This window comes from Protomyctophum bolini, assembly GCF_963924005.1.
Source record: "Protomyctophum bolini genome assembly, chromosome: 21".
NCBI classification, from domain to species: domain Eukaryota; kingdom Metazoa; phylum Chordata; class Actinopteri; order Myctophiformes; family Myctophidae; genus Protomyctophum; species Protomyctophum bolini.
In genome coordinates this window covers 29,163,718-29,183,898 of record NC_137882.1, presented here as the reverse complement: position 1 = coordinate 29,183,898, position 20,181 = coordinate 29,163,718, and the positions used below count along the sequence as shown (strand labels likewise).

Here is a 20,181-nt window from a genome sequence, read left to right as displayed (position 1 = left end):
AGCACAGCGGTGTAAGAGTTAACCACGGCATAGCCTTCTCCAAAAGACCAGTTGTGTTGGAGTCAAATGTGTTTCTGTGTGGAGACTCAGGAACTTGAACTTGTCCCAGAGTTCAAGCACCTCGGAGTCATATTAGACTCAACCCTAACCTTTAAAAAACATGTGAAGAAAGTCACTAATACGATTAAATTCAACCTTCAAAATTTTAAACAAATTGGACCCTTCCTGACAGTTGGAGCGGCCAGATCGTATCTTCACTGTATGATCCTATATCACACACATGAATACTGTTTCACAAGCTGGCCTTGCACAGGTGTGACTACTCTCAAACCCATAGAACAGCTCTACAAGAGTGCGCTCAAAGTGTTTGACAGGAAGCCCCACTCATATCATCATCGTAACATCCTCCGGAGGCTCAATTTGTTTAGCTTTGAACAGGTTGGGGTCATATACAAGACCCTACATGGTCTGTGCCCGCCCCCCCCCCCCACCCCCTAAGTGAATTAATTAAACGGAAGCCTGATAGGGGAATCAGTACCAGAGCAACAACTCGAGGAGACTGCGAAGTGCCGTACCGGCAAACGGCATTCGGCCAAAATGTCCTCTCCTCTCAGTACAGGGTTGTGTAGCATGGGATGTCCTTCCTCTGCGTATAAGGGATTGTGCTACATTTCCGTCTTTTAAATTGAATCTGAAAAAATGGTTGCTTGAAAACCAAAGCTGCAAGCATTAATGTTTTTTTTAGGTGTATTTATTTTTATGCTGTGTTCCCTATGTAATGTTATGTAAATGTGTTCCAAAAAGAAAAGCTAACACGTTAGCATCAGCGCTAAGAATCCCAATGATAATTTTAGTTCAACAACACCTCCCACTAGGCACTGTTGTTTTCGTCAACTAAAACTGCTCGTCAACTACCTTTTTCCACTGACGGAAACTTTATGGCAACTAAAATAAAAACTAAGCTATGATGACTAAGACTAAATGTACTGCCAATTTCGTCAAAACAAATAAAAACTAGACTAAAATGTTAAGAAGGGACTAGTGGACAAGAGAGCCAGTCATTTTACACTTGGTTGCATACTGAAAATAGCCTATTATCTATAGCCTATTATAGCTATTTTCAGCAAGTGTACAAACAGTCATTATGACGGCATCAAGGCCCGCCAAAATACCTGTACATTTTGTTCGACTAAATCAACTGCAGATTGATTTAGACTGAAATCTTATGACATTTAGTCGACTAAAACTAGACTAACACTAATGCATTCCAGGTGACTAAAATGTGACTAAAACTAAATGAAAACCATTCAAGAGACTATGACTAAAACTACAATCAATTTGCTGCCAAAAACAACACTAGGGAAGAGACCCGCATAGGTCACGTAGCCGTTCTAGAAATGGTAGCCTATGTATTTGGACCTCGTGCCTCAGGGATCAACTGCTATTGTCTCTTAGCATGCGCTGATATTCACAACTTCATGTGGTGACCATGACAGTGGCGCAGTGTCCTATAAATATGTATGACTGTTCTTCACGTTGTTATTGCGTTGCCTATACTTGTTGTCGGATTTGTCTTGACTGTCACGAGCAAGGGGAAGCTGTGAGTTCATCCAGAGATGACTGCTCCCGTGCTCCAGAAACAGTACCTTGTCACCAGGTCCGGGACAAAGCCGCAGTTTCTTTTTAATTATTATTAAAATACGGCGAATTAAACGCATAAAACAAATGGCGGGTTTAGCGTATTAAGCAGAGTCGATCGTTTGATTAAACAATGTAAAGCCCTCAAAGTGTTAAACGAGGGACCGTAGCGTGATTCAGTTCAAACCGGGGGGCCTTTAAAATGAAAATAGTTGAAAATGACTGCTAGAGCCGTAAGAATCTTCTCTTATGGGGGTCCTTGGCATATTTTGGGAACCACAGTCCTACTGAATGTCAATCTTTGTGAGATGTGTTACTACTATAGGCACCTTCACAAACACATTGGTGAAGACATGTATTGCCAAAGGAATTTATTCTGAGATTTTATTAATATCCTGTGACTGATGGCATTCTCAATTCTTCTGCTGCTGTTTAAATTATTTTCAATTTCTAGGTGGATGTGTGTGTGTGTGTGTGATTGTTTTTTTATTTATTTTTATTATAATAATTCTTACCTTTTTTAGCCTTTGTAATCACAAGGTTTTTATTTTTTTAAGATATATTTATGGCTTTTTTGTCTTTATTGACACGCCGTCAGGCCTGATAGGTGGTCAATTTGTATTTCTGTTTGCCTTTTCGGTGCGTGCGTGCGTGCGCATCACCTTTCACTTATCCGTTGAGGAAATTGACATCCTCTCATGAAAACACTGTGGATCCAGTAAAAATGTCAATGCCAAAAGCAAGTAAGCAACTGGAGCAGCATTTGCTGACACCGAGTGATTCTCCACATCAGAGTTCACGGAGCGACTGCTGGACATCCTTAAAAGATCCAAACCTAGTGTCCCTATTCTGGGGAAAACATTTGTCGAAAATAGCCGATCTACAAGCTCACAGTTCATGTATAAGCCAACTCTGCTCATACAGCTTTGCAATGAATGCCCCTTGAGCTCCTTCAGCTCCGTTTTGTACATGCATACGGTACTATGATGTCTCTTATATAAAAAAAGCTTCATCAACTTTTTGCTGTGCGACAGTCACATGACGAAGCATAACGCATAGTACTGCCACGTGAAGTGACCCAATATACCAGAGATATTTGGATATTTTTTATACATTTTCGATAGCAGAAATAGTGGGGGGTCTGGATGGGGTGCCCAAACTCCGAGCGTTTTTGCCGACTTGCTAAAAAAAAAAGGGCATTTTCATGAATTCCAAACATTTTTTCTTCAGTAATTTCATGAAGAAACCCAAGACAAATCTAAGAAATTCTATAAATTGGAAAAGCCGATCTACAAGTTCGCAAGGGGGAGGAGGAGGAGGGGCCGGGGCTGACGGACAGATCGGTGAGATCCTTTCAGGGCGTGTGCAAATCTCTGCCGCGACCCGCCCCTCTAGAACAGAAACCTAACACGTTTGCTCAGGCTAGGTCCCGGGCAAATGTCTTAATGTCTCTTTCAGTTGTCGAGGTAAAAAGGTTTGGGAATACAATACAGTGAATTCCTGAGCTCAGTTGACAGCCCTATCATTGATATAGTCAGCCACAGCTTAGTTTCTGACACCGGTGAATCGGAAACGAAATGGGAATCTTATAGCGCGGATGATATTTGCGACATAATGTCATGAACTGAGTTCAAATCCCATGATGTGACCGCGCCCTTAGTTCGAACGGAGCAATATTATATCAAGCAGCCACTTGGATACTCTCCCCTGCCAGTTTGTGTTACTGGTTATGTCTTCAGCCCTTTTGTTTCCTTGTTTTGTCCGTTGGTGAACTAAAGTAGGTTTTCATGAAAACCTGGTAGGGATGCAGTGTTGATTTCGTCGACTAAAACTATGACAAAAAATGCATGTCAAAAATGCCGAAAGCTAAATGGAAACTAAATGAAAACTAGGCCTATGATGACCAAAACTGAGACTAAATATATTGGCAATTTCGTCAACAAATTAAAAACTAGACAAAATGTAGACTAGATCTAATGTAAACTAGGCTAAAATTGCATGCTGAAAATAGCAGATCTACAAGCTATTTCCAGCAAGTGTCGAAATCAGTCATTAGACACTTTACTACCATAGCTTGAGCGACATGGGAGTGAAACTGGCAGAGTAGGTCACCAGTGTTGATGTCCTGTCCATCTCTCTGCCAGCCCAGCCAGTCTCTATATCAGTCTGCTGTTGACCAGTGTTGTTTGGAAACTACATGAAAACTAAGCTATGATGACTAAAACTTGCTGTCTGTCCATGTCTCTGCCAGCCCAGCCAGTCTCTATATCGGTCTACTGTTGACTTGAATCGTCAGTGACACATGTCTGCTGTGCATTGCGAGCGAGTAGCCTGAAATATGACGACTAAGTGGGCCGAAACGAGAGCTTATAGCACACTCACGTTTGGGAGCCAAAATTGGCCAGATATTGTTAATACGAGCTAAGCTTCTGCATAGCATTAAAACCTGAACTTAAGCTATGGAAGCTCGCTGAGCTAATTGATAGTATTGCATAACTAAGCAGAGCTTAATGGATGCTACATACCACAGAGTGCATGGCTATTCACTACGATTAACACCACACATAAAACCAGAGAATGTTCACAACATTAGATAAAAATGTCAACAACAGGAGGTTTAGTTGCAAATAGTGCCCCCGTGGGTCATATCTGGCCCCTGGCCTGCCAAAACGATAAACTATTTTCAGTACTCCCTCCCCCCTATAATGAATTAACAGACTCTTGTTGTTAATGGACTTCTTTTATGATGTTATGATGAAAGTTATGATGAAAAATATGTATAATGGGAACTTTAATCCCGAAATAGTTCTGTGACCCACAACAACATATGGGCCACGACCCACAGTTTGGGAACCAGCTGTGTACTATTGGGGGAAAGGCATGTTTTGATATAAGCAAGGGGACATTACAGGCCTTCTGCCCCCTCGTGACACCAGGCCACGCAGTGACACATGAGGCCTATAAATGTTGCCCCTGTTGACATGTTGGGTATTTTTAGCCACGTTCTTCTCCGTGCTGTAAACCAGTATACAGTGGTTCAGGGACCACCCTTTGGTCGTTGAAACCAAATGGACCCTTCTTACGGGTTTCATTTTACACTCTCTGGAGTTACCTTATTGTTAAACATCTGCATTGCTTAAAGAAGTCTACACAATTAGTAGAATGTAGAAGAATTGTTATTATTGATCAACCTGTTCTCTCTCCAGTGTCAATACACAGCATGGAATTATGGACACAATCTTATCCAAACAATAACAAAATATTGAGGCTACAACTGAGGCAAAATGTCGTCAAATGGTGGTCCGTGGCGCGAATGCCGGATCAATAATTTGGCCTTGACATGAAAAGGGTTGAAAACCAACCACTGCTGTACAGAGCCCTGGTTCCCAAGCACTGGGCCGCGGGTCATGGACACATATTTGTTTTGGTTTTAATTGGGATTATTTCAAAAAACATATTAAAAACAGTCTTTTTCATGAATTGAAAACAAAATCAATGATTTTATTTCCAGTAAGTGCATGAAAGACAATAGAAGAAACATCTAAGAAATTCTATGAATTGGAAAACAAATGTTTAAGAAGTAGTAGTGTCACGATACTGGATTTTCAACTTCGGTGCGATATTTGTAAAAGTATTGATACTTCGATAACATTTTCGATACCACACAACCACGGCGATTTCTGAGGGTTTAACATTGTAAGTAAAGTACAAATAATGCACTTTTCTTTTTACATTTGTATTATTTTTTATTATTATTAGGCCTATTATTATTATTATTATTATTATTATTATTATTATTATACATAGTAAATATAGATTATAAAGCAGTAGGCCTACACATAAGTGAAGTTGTGAAGCACAACAATTGATTTCTGACCATAGTCAACCACTTTAATGTTCTATTCAGACATTATTCAATGCATCCTGTCTAAGGCCAGCCAACTCAAATTATTATTATTATTATTATTAAATCCGGAATTCCCCCCACACACACACACACACACGCACGCGCACGCACACACGCATGCACGCACACGCGCACAGCAATCCTCTGTGGATCTCTGACATGCATTGCAGCGCTTGCTAGCCTAGCTATGTTGTGTTTTGTTGTTGTGTTTACTGTCGATTGGCTAACATGATGACAGCAACAAGTAGGATGTAATTGTATGCATGCTTTGGCAACTGTCCTGTTTGGCTCTCCGTGTTCATCGGATTTTTTATCTTACATAAAGAAATACGAGCGACGTTAAAGAAGTTAAGAACACAGCGGGGGGGGGGGGGCAGAGGGCAGAAGTCACAGTGACAGAACTACACAGTGTAGTGTGAGCGCAGTGCGCTGTGCTGAGAGCCAGGACTCAGCCCCTCCCCTCCCTCGAGGCTCAGGAGGGAGGGGGCTGTGCTGTTTGTGTGTCTGTGCGCTGGGCAGGAGCATGTCTCAACCAGAGTAATCTAGTAACAGAGTAACGACACTCCCGTTGACTCGCATTGTAACAATGGAATGCGGAAGTGCTCATTCTATCTCGATGGAATAGTTCCAGCCATAGGAGCAATGTTTGGAACTATAGCCCATAGACGCCCGCTTTGCGGCGAGATCAAAGCGTGTCACCACTCTCTTAACACTAGATTACTCTGGTCTCAACCAACGGGAGGACGGAACGGGACTAGTATCGATACAATGGAAACCCCGTATATTTCGATATTTCCGACAACACTAAGAAGTAGTGAAAATTGACAATTTACTCCTTGTAGAACTGCCATTTTCACTAGTTTGGGTCCCGAGAGAGTGTCTCATTTCTCTTTTGCGTCGTGACTCGTGAGCTGAAAGGTCTGGGAACCACAGCTCTGTGTCTAGAGAGCATCGGTTCTCACTTGAGGGAGTTCCAGGGGGACCCTAGCTAAATTTGAGATAGTTGGGCAACCAAATGAACCCTTATGGTTATGGGTCTGTAACTCAGAGAGTGTACAATTGTACAAATAAACAAAACAAAAAACAATTTTACACACCAAGTTAAATTAACAGTGATTTTTACAATATAAATTGGGGTCCCAGAGATATAAATGACATTACATGGTGGTCCGCAGCCTAATAAATGTCGATGTGGGTGTCCTTGTCATGACATAGTTTATTGGGAACCACGGGTCTAGTTCAACAGAGACCAGTTGCTAGGTTAGCCGTGGTTACACTTTGTCACAGAGAGCTTCATTCATGTTTATAAAAGGAAGTGCAAAAGTTTCAATTATCTCACTGTTAGCACATTTTCAACAGCAGGCTAGTTGGTGATTATGCGCGCGCGCACACACACACACACACACACACACACACACACACACACACACACACACACACACACACACGCACATGCACACGCACACACACACCTCTCTCTCTCTCTCTCTCTCTCTCTCTCCAGTGACACGATTCAACCATACTGTGAAAGAACCATTTGTTTCCCTCTGCCTCTATACACACGCACGCACGCACGCACGCACGCACGCACACACACCACACGTCACCAGTTTGTGAATCCAGGCAACATATTGGTGACATGTTTGGGAGCTTGTAGGTTGGCAATTTTTGACACACGGCACCGTCCTGTGACGAAGTATGACTTGAAGACTGTTCTTCTCTTTTAAGAAAGTATGCTGGGGGTTGGTATGCAAGTGACTGAAAAAAAGTATCAAAAATGCAGTATACACTGCAAACATCTTGTGTTCATTTAATCTTTGGGGATCCTGCAGATGCATTTAGTCTTTTTTGAGGGCCCCTCCTATGCCTAGCTTTGTGTGTTTTGAGTGTACCCCATAGCGCTGATTCAATTTTTTTTTTTTCTTAATTTTTATCCCACGATTTTGTAACCCATTTTTCACCCCTGTGTCATTTATCGAATGTGATCCTGGGCTCTATACACACCCTCCGCCAACCTGGGGAGAGCAACGGTCTTGAACTCACGCTTCCTTCATGCATGAGTGTCCAATTCGCTCCTTTACACCTGACAGGGGGGGGATTTTCCCTGGTTGGACGTAGCGATGATTCTATTGGCTGAGCAATGTGTGTACCCCATAGAGATGATTCTATTGGCTGAGCACGAAATGTGATGAATGATGATGTAGCAGCATGATGTATGCAATTATTTGATGATAAGAGCACCCCTCACTTTACACACATTATTTGCGATGTGCAGTATATAAACAACATCATTATTTAGTTTTTTTAAAAATATAATATATACTATAATATAATATATACCGGTAATGAATATTTAAGTTTAGCAGAACACTTTAGAAGGCCTTTTTTTTAGAATCGGCCTCAGTCTTAACTCTAAATGGGTTTAAAGACCAGGCCCATTGCAAGTTGTTGAAAGGGCTAGTTGGTGTCAAGGTGATGCATGTTTGCTCAGCAGTCGCTGATGTCTGCTCAGGAGCTTTGAGTGTTTACTCGGACCGAAAACACATTAGAGGGAACATTGCCGCGGACCACCGCACCGACCTCCGCGGGGACCTCCCTTTTATATTAAACACACATAGATACGGAAGCTGCTGGTTATTATTCATAACGTATGAATTCTTGTTTATACAAAGATTGCTTCAGCAAAACACTGGCGGGGGAAGAGAGAAGAGATATGAGAGAGAGATTGAGACACAGGGATATATGGGGGGTATGGACAGATAAGAGAGGGAGGGAGTGTTTTGCTTTTCCTTTGCCAAATAACAACGGCAAGTCTCCAACACCCCTCCATCTGTTTGTCTTGGATTCCACTACTGTTTACGTGCGCGTGCGTGCGTGTGTGTGTGTACACGCAAATCCCCATCAGGTAAACACGGGCATCTTGCACAACAGTGATCGCACATTAAAAACAACACAATCTTGTTGAAATGTCCTTCCCTCGTTTCTAGACATACAGTAAATATGAATCTGTTTCCCAGGCCAACGCTTCACTCTTACTTATAATTAATCATCTTCGTGAGAGGATGGCACAATGGGTCAAATACCCAGGACGCACTCGCAGATCCGACAACACCGAAGGTCCGACGTGCGGAAATCACCTTTCGCTCCTGTCGAGGAAGTTTGGAACATACTAAGCTGTTATACATTTAAGGAAATCAAATTCTTTATGAGCAGCTCTTTTCTTTCCCATTGTTATCTTTGTTGACATTTGACCTGTGTTTTCTGGGGTTGGCCTGAGAGATGAAGTGCTCTCCAACAGACTTCCGTAACACTCCCGACATTGCGCTGGTGCGACGTGCGTTGGTCCGTGCTTGCGGCTCGGGTTAGGTTAGGGTTTTGGTCTCTCTTCTTGTGCAAGTACAGAGATCACTTAGTAGAAGGTGTGACTGATGGACTGCTGTGGAATCGATGCAGCCCGCGCTAACTGACTGGGTTTAACCCATTTAGACCTGAGGATAATTCTACAAAATGTCTACAGTTTTCTGAAAAACCTGTGTCTCTACGTCAGTGGTTCTCAACCTTTTCCATGTCGACCCCCCAGAATTATCTGTATTTGGCCACCGACCCCCATCTGACCCACCCAGAAGCAAAGATTTGAGTTAAAAATGTTGGCTCTGAAAGAATATATATTCAAAGATTTGTGCCACATATTCACGATTTTTCAAAAACAGCAGATCTACAAGCTCAGCTATGAGCGTGTACACTGCCTTTCATTCCCATTTATTTCAGCATTTTACTTTTTGATCGTTGTGTTTCCCCAAATACATAGGAAGCGAGATATCAGTTGATATTATGTGTTTTCCAGTTGGATACATATGACTGTCTGTCTGTATTGCTGACGCATGCACGCACACACACACACACACACACACACACACACATCAGGAATGCTACTGTACATAATACAGTACTGTACACATACACAATTATTACATAATCGTCTAATCGCAATTATTTAAGGTAATCACAATTATCTTGCCATAATCGTGTCCACTGTTGAAACATGTCAGCTATTTCCGCTAATGTGTAAGTATGAAATCTATAGAAAATGCCAAACAGAAATGCAATGTTCTATTCATATTAAATGTTGTGATTTCCAATCATTGGTACTATTCACATTAAATGTTATGATTTCCAATGATTGGTATTGCTGTGCAGAGTGTGCTCATGGGAAATGTAGTTAGTAGCTCTGTGTAACGCTGCACCACCAGGTCTATAGTACATCGGCGGGAAGTAGGGATGTTAATAGTTAATCGATTAATCGCTGTCAAGACATTCTTCAATTATTCATCAGTTAACAATTAATCGTGTGTGTGTGTGTGTGTGTGTGTGTGTGTGTGTGTGTTTGTTTTTCAGGTCCAGTGGTCAGACTCCTCGTCCAGTAGTGTGACAAAAACACACCTGGAGCTGGAGAATTTCCTACTGAAGGTACACACACACACACACACACACACACACACACACACACTGTCTAACTCCTAAGTTAACATTGCATCTCTTTTTTTAGACATGTCATTATATGCAAAAACATTACAAAATGATTTCTCACGAGTGTGAAGTGAGGGGCGCCCACAACGTCATGCATAATGTCTAAACATTATTTGTCCTTCTTGTGCTTTAGTGGGTGTGGCTAACAGGCTTACACTATCATTATCCCCATCGTCCGTCCCCCCCCCCCCCCACAATGAGACATGCATTGTTGTCGCCGATAACTATGAAACCGTGCGTTTTTAGTCACGTCACTCACGACAATTCCCGTCACTCTGTCATGTCGCCTGACTCAAATCCCCGTCGCTGACCCCAGGTGCGCAGCCCCAGGTGATCATGACATCAAGGACCATATAAGATGGCTCGAACCACTGAGTGCTGGTTGTCTCGTTAGAGCCCGCTGCAGTGGTGTCCGATCCCAACTTAACCGGGATTTTTCAGAATTTTCCAACCCAACGATATCTGGTTTTGTAAAGCCGGATATCACCGAGGACATTCGGGTTGTAAGGCCAAATATCCTGTCTCGTCCGGAAGGCAATGGAGTCTCTCCGTGAGGAGCATAGCAAATGCTGCTATCGCTCCCTAAACCTCGGATTCTTCTTGTATTATGGTTCACTAGATGCGTGCCATGATGATGCTGCCTGCCAACTGAGTACGTTATCACCATGACGATGCCGGGCGTGCATTTCCATAATTATATGAGGTTTCTACACTAGTCTGATGGCAGCGCTGGATATCGCTGTTGTCTCCATACATGGAGCTCTAGGTGAAATAACGAAGGCTTTCACCTTGAGCTCCATATATGGAGACAACCTACAGCTGATGGCGCCCCCCCCCCCATGCCAAAGCACCAGCGCTCGCCCAGCAGCAGTCTGCCGTCAGCAGACTGCAGACTTTATATTCCAAACGAGATGCTATCGGTTAAGTCGGAAATGAAGACGGAACATTGCCGCGCGCTTTGCACCTGCTCCTTGTGAGATTTCATTTAGATTTACTCCCCGTGTGCAAAAAATGGAGCCTAAATTAACGGCAATGGTGTTGTTGAAGAGACCTGTCTGTCTGTGTGTCCTCCAGCTTCCCAAAGAGCAGAGCACGGAGACCTTTGAGAAGGGAATCCTTCAGCTGCTCAGCCAGGGAGACAAGTATGAGAGCTGTGATGTGGAGAGAAGCCTCAGGTGATACTCTCTCTCTCTCTCTCTCTCTCTCTCTCTCTCTCTCACGCACATGCACACACACGCACGCTGAGTCACAGGCACACCCCTCCTTGTCTCCATAAGTTTAATTTAGTTGTGAAATGAAAGTGAAACCAAACCTACAGTACTGAGTAGCCTGCTCTGAAAACATATACAGTAAAAGTGGACATTAATTTCACAGTAGTGCACTTGAATTTTGCACTTGAAAATGTTAGCAATTCTTTGCATGGTTGGACATGATATTTTTCTTTTTTTGGCTTGCGTTCTCTCTCTCTCTCTCTCTCTCTCTCTCTCTCTCTCTCACGCACACACACGCACGCTGAGTCACAGGCACACCCCTCCTTGTCTCCATAAGTTTCATTTAGTCGTGAAATGAAAGTGCCTTGAAAGTGAAACCAAACCTACAGTACTGAGTAGTACTAGCCTGCTCTGTAAACAATACACAGTAAAAGTGGACATTAATTTCACAGTAGTTGCACTTGAATTTGGCCGCAATTATATCTACAACAAAATGTTAGCAATTATTTGCATGGTTGGACATGATATTTTTCTTTTTTTTGCTTGCGTTCTCTCTCTCTCTCTCTCTCTCTGAAACGCAGTTGACACACAGACGATTCTACATGCGCACCAATGTACATTGTAAAACTGTAAGATCAGTAGTCTACCTCTGATTAACTTAAACACAATGGTGTGGGCAGGGTGTGCAGTGTTAGAACATTTTAAATGATGCACGCCACAGCCTTTCTCTCTAGCTCAGCGTGTGTGTGTGTGCATGCTTGACACAGATCTTGTCATGGAGTGATAAATCCACGGCAACCAGAGGGGAGAACATCCCGTAAAAGGCCGCTGAGAGATGAGACATAGTCTATTCAGAACCACAACGCACAGCCACCATTTACACACATTCACACACCGACAGTTAAGGCTCCAGCCTACTCGTCGAAGCTGTCACTGAGGCCCGGAAATTGTTTACAAACTGGTGCTTTGGATTGGAATAGGGCGGCACTGGCATTACATTATACGACAAACACACATGGGGCTGCATTTTCGTCACCCGCTAAACCCCTTATCCCTAAACTTCTTTGCCTTTTTTTTTTTTTTTTTACTATTTAAGAAAAACATTTTGGAATAGTTCAATCTACATTGACACGTTTTAACTATTCAAAAAGAAAAAAAATCAGTTGTGAGATTTTATTTTGCTTTAATCCATGAGTGCCGGTTATAATCCTACAACGTTAGGATTATAATCCCGCAAAATGTATTCTCCACCGGGACCCACAAATACTAAACGGCCACGGTCGTACACACGTATATGCACACTGAGAGTTAAGTACCTCCGACCAACCCTACCAGGCCTGTCGCAATTATTACATTAAATTGCAATTATTTGAGATAATCACGATGCATGTTGAAAAATGTCCATACATTTTCAAGCATTGCAGAAAAAGCAGATCTACAAGCTTACAACACATTGGTACATTCTTTTGGAAAGATTTCTTTTTTTCATATCTGCCCTGTGGAATATGTGATTACGAGGCCTAAAAGGCAAACGGAAATATAAATTGTAACGTTCCAACTGTGTGTGTGTGTGTGTGTGTGTGTGTGTGTGTGTGTGTGTGTGCGCGCGCGCGCGCACACATCAGGGAGAGGTTCATGTGTGCTCCTCCACTCTTCAGACAGACCAGGAAGGTCTGCAGTTTCTTCAACTGTGACTCCAAATCTACCTGCTGCAGATGTAAGTAACACTGTGTGCGTGCGTGCGTCGCGTGCGTGCTTTTACAGTACCACCGGCCCAATTATCCGACACATCGGGAACAGCTGAATATCTTTTCTTTCTTTCCGCACTGGCGCAAACGTATCGAATGAATCCGATAAACGTTGAAACATGAAGAACGCTGCCGTGTGTGGTGTGGTGTGGTGTGTGCTACTCTATGATAGAGAACAAGTAATGAAGTAGGTCAGACAGAGAAGGCTCATAATATTGTCTTTGTATCGGCCAAGAATTGTGGGAGTTTTATCCCCCGCTTCAATGCTCTTCTAGACCTCTGGGAGATTGGATTGCTGAGGTGGAGCGCAACACCAGCTCCCAGTATACCTCACCGCTGGGGGTTGTCGCAATTATTCGTATGAGCGCATTAATTTGAGATAATTGCAATTATTTCATAGCACCATAATCGTTTCGATGTTGATGGAAGATGTTCATGCATTTAAAAAAAAAAGAGAGGCTGAAAATAGCTGATCTACAAGCATACAACGTGTCACTTTTTGATGCGTTGTAAGCTTTAAGATGAGCTATTTCCGATATTTTTACCTAAAAATATATATAAATAAATGCCACTATGCGGCGGTGGCTCATGGGTAGAGTTTCCGGATGGTAACCGCATGGTCGCCAGTTCGAACCCTGTGGGCTCCCCCAGAGTTAGTGTCGAAGTGTCCTTGAGCAAGACACTGAACCCCTGATTGCTCCTGATGTGCAGGTTGGTGCCTTGCATGGTTTCCCCCGCCATCGGTGTATGAATGCGTGTGTGAATGCGTGTATGTATCCAGGGTGGTGCTATGTAAAGCGCCTTGGATAAAGGCATGTTCATGTTAAATGTTCCAATTTCCAATGCCACAAGCACAATTAAATCGTTAGTCGCAATTGTTTGCGTGACAGCCCTACTTACTTGCCACACCCCAGCAGAGTTGGACCTGGAGCACATGTTGGACCTGGTTTAAAAGTGTGCAATTCACTTGGACTGCCATGGAGATTCTTGCTTTTAATTTTAATTTGTTCAGTATTTGCCCCAAAGCCAGTATGGTATATATATTTTACACTAGCATGTGTAGTCAAAGATACCATTGTTAGTTATCACTGCCACCTACTGGGCAGAATGAATAGGGCAGCTAAATGTCTTGACAACTGTATGGATTTAGGTGGTTGAATGCCTGTTGAATGCCTGTTGTCATCATGTAAAGAATAAATGGCAAAATTGTTCCACTCTTGCAATTACAATGTAGGCATTTAGAACACACTCTTAATCCAGAGCGACTTACAGTAGGAAAGAACATGGTAATACATCAAATACATTTAAAAAAATGTCGTACGTAAGCTAAGAACCTAACAGTGGAATATCTGTATAATGCAACTATGCGTGTACACTATAGACTAGAGTGCCTATGTCTTTTATGTCTACATAAAATGCTATATCTATCTATCTATCAATCAATCATGAGTTGAGCCTTTGCATACGCCTTTAAGGTCGTTGAGGCTAGGGCAAGTGATACGGCAAGTGCTACAGGCCAAGATTACTTTAAAATACATGTATCTCTTCCCCGTTATTCACTGCCCTTAAATAACTATTGCGAAGATGATCACGGCTACAAAATGTATGTTTTTGGGGGGAATTTAATCGCGGCATTGAATGAGTTTTAATAGCAGATCTACAATTATTGTAGATTGTGAGCTGTTTTCGCTATTGGCTGTATGGTGAAATAATATGGGGCTTAACCCATTTAGACCTGGGAACGATTCTACAAATGTCTTCTAAATCCAGACAGTTTTTTGAAAAACCCTATGTTTCTATGTCAGTCAAGTGGTCCTCAAACATTTTCATGTCAAGGACCCCAAGATTATATGGTCACTGGCCGCCGACCCCCCATCTGAAAATGTGTTGTTCCAGGGACCACCCCAGAAGCAAAGATTTGAGTTAAGAGCATTGGCTCTGAAAGAATATATATTCAAAGATTTGCACTACATTTTCGCGATTTCTTTTTCAAATAAATAGCAGACCTACAAGATCGTAGCGAGGCACTCGGTGCCGCGCTATGAGCTTGTAGATCTGCTATTTTTCAACAGCTAAAGTATGACATCACGCTTAAAACACCAAAAGGGGTTTCCGCCCAACATGGGTTAAGTTGATAACGTCTTACAGTATCTTCTGGACTTTGCACAGATCTCTCTCGGGGGAAACGTAGCCTACATAATAGGAATAACAGCGCGTGGGACAAAAGAGTCACACCCAGAGTGTAGAGTAGGAGAGTAGCGACACGCTTTGATCTCGACGCAAAGCGGGTGCCTATCTGGGCTATAGTTCCAAACATTGCTCCTATGGCTGGAACTATCCCATTGAGAGAGAATGAGCACTTCCGCATTCCATTGTTACAATGGGAGTCAACGCTAAGTGTCGCCACTCTCTTACTATAATTACTCTGGTCACACAGAGGACCACCCAGCTTTGCCATGGACACATTTGTGACTCTTTTATTTTATTTTATACCGAGACAGTCATGGCAGCAAGACCAACTGAGATGAGAAAAAACGTTTTTTCTTATTTATTTATTTTTTATCCAAAATGAGTTAATAGCACAGGCAGACGCTTCACATACAGGAAAGGAGAAAAACTGATTTATTATATATATATTTTTAAATCCAAAATGAGTTAATGGCACAGGTAGACATTTCACATACAACTAGACACTGACTAGAAAATGTCTGAAATAAATGTGAGAGCTGAAATCGATCAACTTCGCTGTTTTTATATGGCTTTTTAAATATTACTCTATAAGCCATATCTCCAAAACTGGTGGGTCAGACTGAACAACCGATATGTCAATTTGAGGCTATGATTCCCTGCTTTCACATGACATGAAAAAACAAACAAACAAAACCAATGACTTCGCCTCGGCCTGAAACGGTCACCTTTGTCCGTGTACAGACATGTTGACGACCCCTGGCTGCCAATGACACACCTGCGACTGGCCTTTAATTTACCGCAACCGTCGTGCAGTCGGTGCACTGGAGCACATTCTGTTGCAACTGCCTTTTACACGTCATGAACTCTCACACACTGGCCTTTTGCTGCAGGGGCCAGATGGTGTTCTCCCACGCATGCACGCACGCACGCACACTCGCACACACACACACACACACACACACACACACACACACACACACACACACACACACACACACACGGTGTGTGCTTTCCACGGTCACCATCACTTAAGACACCTGGTGTGACACATTGCACCTGTGTCATACCAGGTGCAACCAGGTGTTTCATTTTGATTTCAACTGTTTAAATGTTTTCAATTGGTCTTTTTGGAATAAAGTGTGTCTCTGACGTGCAACGCATGGCTAGCTATCTTAACAGTGCCACTGTTCTCTCCTCAGGTAACTGCCAGCTGAAAGCCTATCAGGATGAATGCTCTGATGCCTCCAGCCAAGAGGAAGGTGAGAGAGATGATCTGTCTCCTCTATAGGGATGTCAAAAATAACTGAGATAATTAAATTGTGAAAAGATAATGCAATGAATGCATGCTTGGATGATCCACCCTGCACTCCTGTTTGTTTGTTGTTCTCATAAAAGGCTGCACAATGTACATAGGCAGCGTCTCAAAGCACGACAGCGGTGTCAGAGAGACGGTAATGGGTCGAGACTGCATTTCAATAATTTATTCTTGCATGTTGAACGGGAGACAAACGTTTCGGCTATCCAGCCTTCCATCAGTGATGAAGGCAGGATACGGATGGCCAATTTATTCTTGCATTTTGAACGGGAGATTTGTCTCCAGCCTATCCAGCCTTCCGAAATGTTTGTCTCCAGTTCAAAATGTTAGAATAAATTATTTAAATGCAGTCTTGGTGTGTGCGACCCATTACCGTTATTTATTTGATATGATTTGAGCGGGTAACGCACCTAAAGTCAGAGTTGACCCATTTTGGGTTGGAACCCCTTTTGGTGTTTTAAACATTGTTATAATTTAGCTATTGAAAAATAGCAGATCTACAAGCTCATACTTGTAGGGCTGCTATTTTAGAAAAATCGTGAAAATGTGGCGCAAATCTTTGAATATATATTCTTTCAGAGTGAACGTTTTTAACTCAAATCTTTGCTTCTGGGAGGGTCCCTGGAACAACATATTTTCAGATGGGGGTCGGCAACCAATTACATATCCTTTTTGGGGTCCTTGACATGAAATATTGAGTACCACTGATACAAAAACATAGGTATTTCAGTAATCCTGGTCTCTAAACTGCCTCTCCCTGGCCAGCCGGGGTGCCTGATGGAGGGGAAAGGAACTGGTTGGAATAACGTGTTCCTTCCACGCGCTACGTCCAACCAGGGAAACTCCCCCCTGTCAGGTGTAAAGGAGCAACTTTTTACACTCAAGCATGAAGGAAGCATGAGTTCAAGTCTGTTGCTCTCCCCAGGTTGGCGGAGGGTGTGTAGAGCCCAGGATCACATTAGGTGATTCATGATTGACACAGGGGTGAAAAATGGGTTACAAAATCGTGGGATAAAAATATATATAGAAGTAAAAAAAAAAGAAATATAGGTATTTCACGGTTGTTTGTTTCTGTGTTCCCAGATGTAGAGTCATACGTTCAGGGACCCAGGAAGAAGATCGGCACCAAGAGCCCCAGTGCTGGGTAAACCTCTTCTCTTCTCTTCTCTTCTCTTCTCTTCTCTTCTCTTCTCTTCTCTTCTCTTCTCTTCTCCTCTCGTTCGTCACAGTTGAATGTGAAAATCTACAATTTCTACATTAATACAGCAGCAGCAACATGGCCGGCATGTGAATGCGCTAAATTGCTGACGCAAAAGAAACCGTCGTGCATCGCTTTATTCCGTCCCCCTCTGCTCCAGTGTCTCCAGTGCAAAAGGTTCCAAGGCGGAGACTCGCAAGGGAGTACACACTTCTGACTATAACGGCCAAGCCGAGCGGAGGAAGAAGAGCAACGCGACGAAGAGCGGCCAGGAACCTAGCAGCCAACAGGTCAGTACTCTGGAATAGATCCATATGTTTCCCCCAAATCTCTCGAGAGGGATTCGGAGACTCCGCAGCTGAATCTGACGGGCCACGGGCCTTGTGCGCACACGGCCATTTTGGAAAGAACGTGGGCCCCTTTCCCTACTTGAGGTGTTATCGATGATACTAATGAAGGCTCTGTTCCATTCTGGTCGAACAGAGTCGGGGGGGGGGGGGGGGGCTGCTATTGTCGTGCATGTTGACCCACTGGTAACACTCTGCTACACCAGTGGGTTCAAAATGGCCCTGTACGGGTGTGTAACTCTGAGAGTGTATTTTCTCCAGCTCCCTGTGGTCTATGATGGACCCCGCCACGCACAATAGTGGTGGTCCCCAGGTTGCTCTTATAGTCAGGACGACGGTGGTCCCTGGGTCAAAATCAGTTGAAAACCCCTGGTTTAGCAGGAATGAAAACAAAGACGCACCACCAGAAGATGATAGTAGAACAAAATAAACCTCACCGTAACTTTTTTTTAATCAAATAACTGTACGTTTGTTTTGGTGAATACACGTTTGAATGAATATTAGACGAATATTCTCAGTTAATGGCCGTAGAATGTCTGTGATCTTACGATACATTTCATGTATTCCACACACACACACACACACACACACTGTATATTTAACTCCCAGCTAAAAATAACCCACGGCTCTCTGCCACTCCTGCTGCTTGATCTCAGCACCAGCTGTGTGGTGTTAAAATTACCAATTAAAACACATTAACACAAGCCTTGTCCTTAAATGTGAACATCAGATCGGATGTAGTTAATGTTTATGCGTAGCCTCCTGTAGTTAGTGCTAAAAGGCGCCACATGGATGTGTGTGTGTGTGTGTGTGTGTGTTTGGGAGGGTGAGAATCTATGCCACACTGAATCACGTGATCGAGAGTGTGCGTGTGTGTGTGTTTGTGCGCGCACGCACACTTTTGCTGACATTGCACATTCTCTCTCTCTCTCTCTCTCTCTCTCTCTCTCTCTCTCTCTCTCTCTCTCTCTCTGTGTGTCTCAGAATATACATCATGATGCCATTCTCAATTTCATACCTTTGACTCTGAAATGTAAAGAATTTACAACTTTTTTTCATTGACAAAAGAAGAGTACCGGTAATGGAATTGTGAAAGCCGTGTGGCTTTTCGAGTGGATGCTATAAATGGGAGTTGTTATTGAGTTGTTATTGTGCCTGGAGAAAAGATCGATTTGAACAATGTATTGATTTACGATTGGACACATCCATGATTTATGAGCCGTGTCATGTCACTTAAATGCAAAGCAAAAAAAAACATAGTGGACAAGAGATCCAGTATAAGTCATTTTACACTTGGTTGCATGCTGAAATAGATCTACAAGCTCACAACGCGTCGCAGTGCAATGCATTGTGAGCTTGTAGATCTGCTATTTTGTGTAAAATCTGCCATTATTACGGCATCAAGGCCCGCCAAAATACATTTTAGTCGACTAAATCACCTGTAGATTTAGTCGACAAACACCTTATGATATTTAGTCGACTAAAACTAGTCTAAACACTAAAACATTCCAGGTGACTAAAATGTGACTAAAACTAAATGAAAACTACTAGTCAAAAAAAACGGTCGAAATGACCAATGATGACCAATCAAGAAGCAGACGGGCAAATCGACCAATGACAAAGCTTCTAGGAGAATCTTCGAATGCAGATTGCTGGCTGTCTGAATACCAAACAAGAAAGTAATACAATTTTTGACATATCATTGCCAATACTACAGTGACTGTAGTCCTATGAAGGGTGCTCATTTAAGAAAGAAAAACTAAAAAGTTTAAATATGGAGTTTTATGGACCATTTCTGCCAACACAATTTTACCTGGATTATTAATATTATTATTTTTATTTTTTTGTATAGAGGGTATGCAACTATGCACATGCTTAAAGTGAATGGCACACCGAGTGGCAAAGCAACAGGCAAAGTGAGTTTAACATTGTTTTAATGTTGTTTAATGCAATCAGATAGGACTTTTCTCTTTGGATGCATGCCAGAAAGTCATTCTTTGCCAGTCAGTAGGCATTCCTGCATAACTTCCGGGTTTGATGATGATGTCACGCGCATACTCTCTATTGGCGTACGAGTTGTGTACGAGTTTCAACGTCCAC

The 20,181-nt window shown here is 42.7% G+C and overlaps 1 protein-coding gene across 1 annotated transcript in view; it reads left to right on the top strand.

Moving 5' to 3' along the window:
• zcchc2 (zinc finger, CCHC domain containing 2) overlaps positions 1-20,181 on the top strand; it is a 45,686-nt gene that overhangs the window by 13,597 nt on the left and 11,908 nt on the right. The window contains 6 exon segments of the mRNA XM_080793534.1: positions 9,941-10,012; positions 11,147-11,247; positions 12,909-13,000; positions 16,421-16,480; positions 17,620-17,680; positions 17,895-18,024. Coding sequence (XP_080649660.1) covers positions 9,941-10,012; positions 11,147-11,247; positions 12,909-13,000; positions 16,421-16,480; positions 17,620-17,680; positions 17,895-18,024 — 516 coding nt within the window.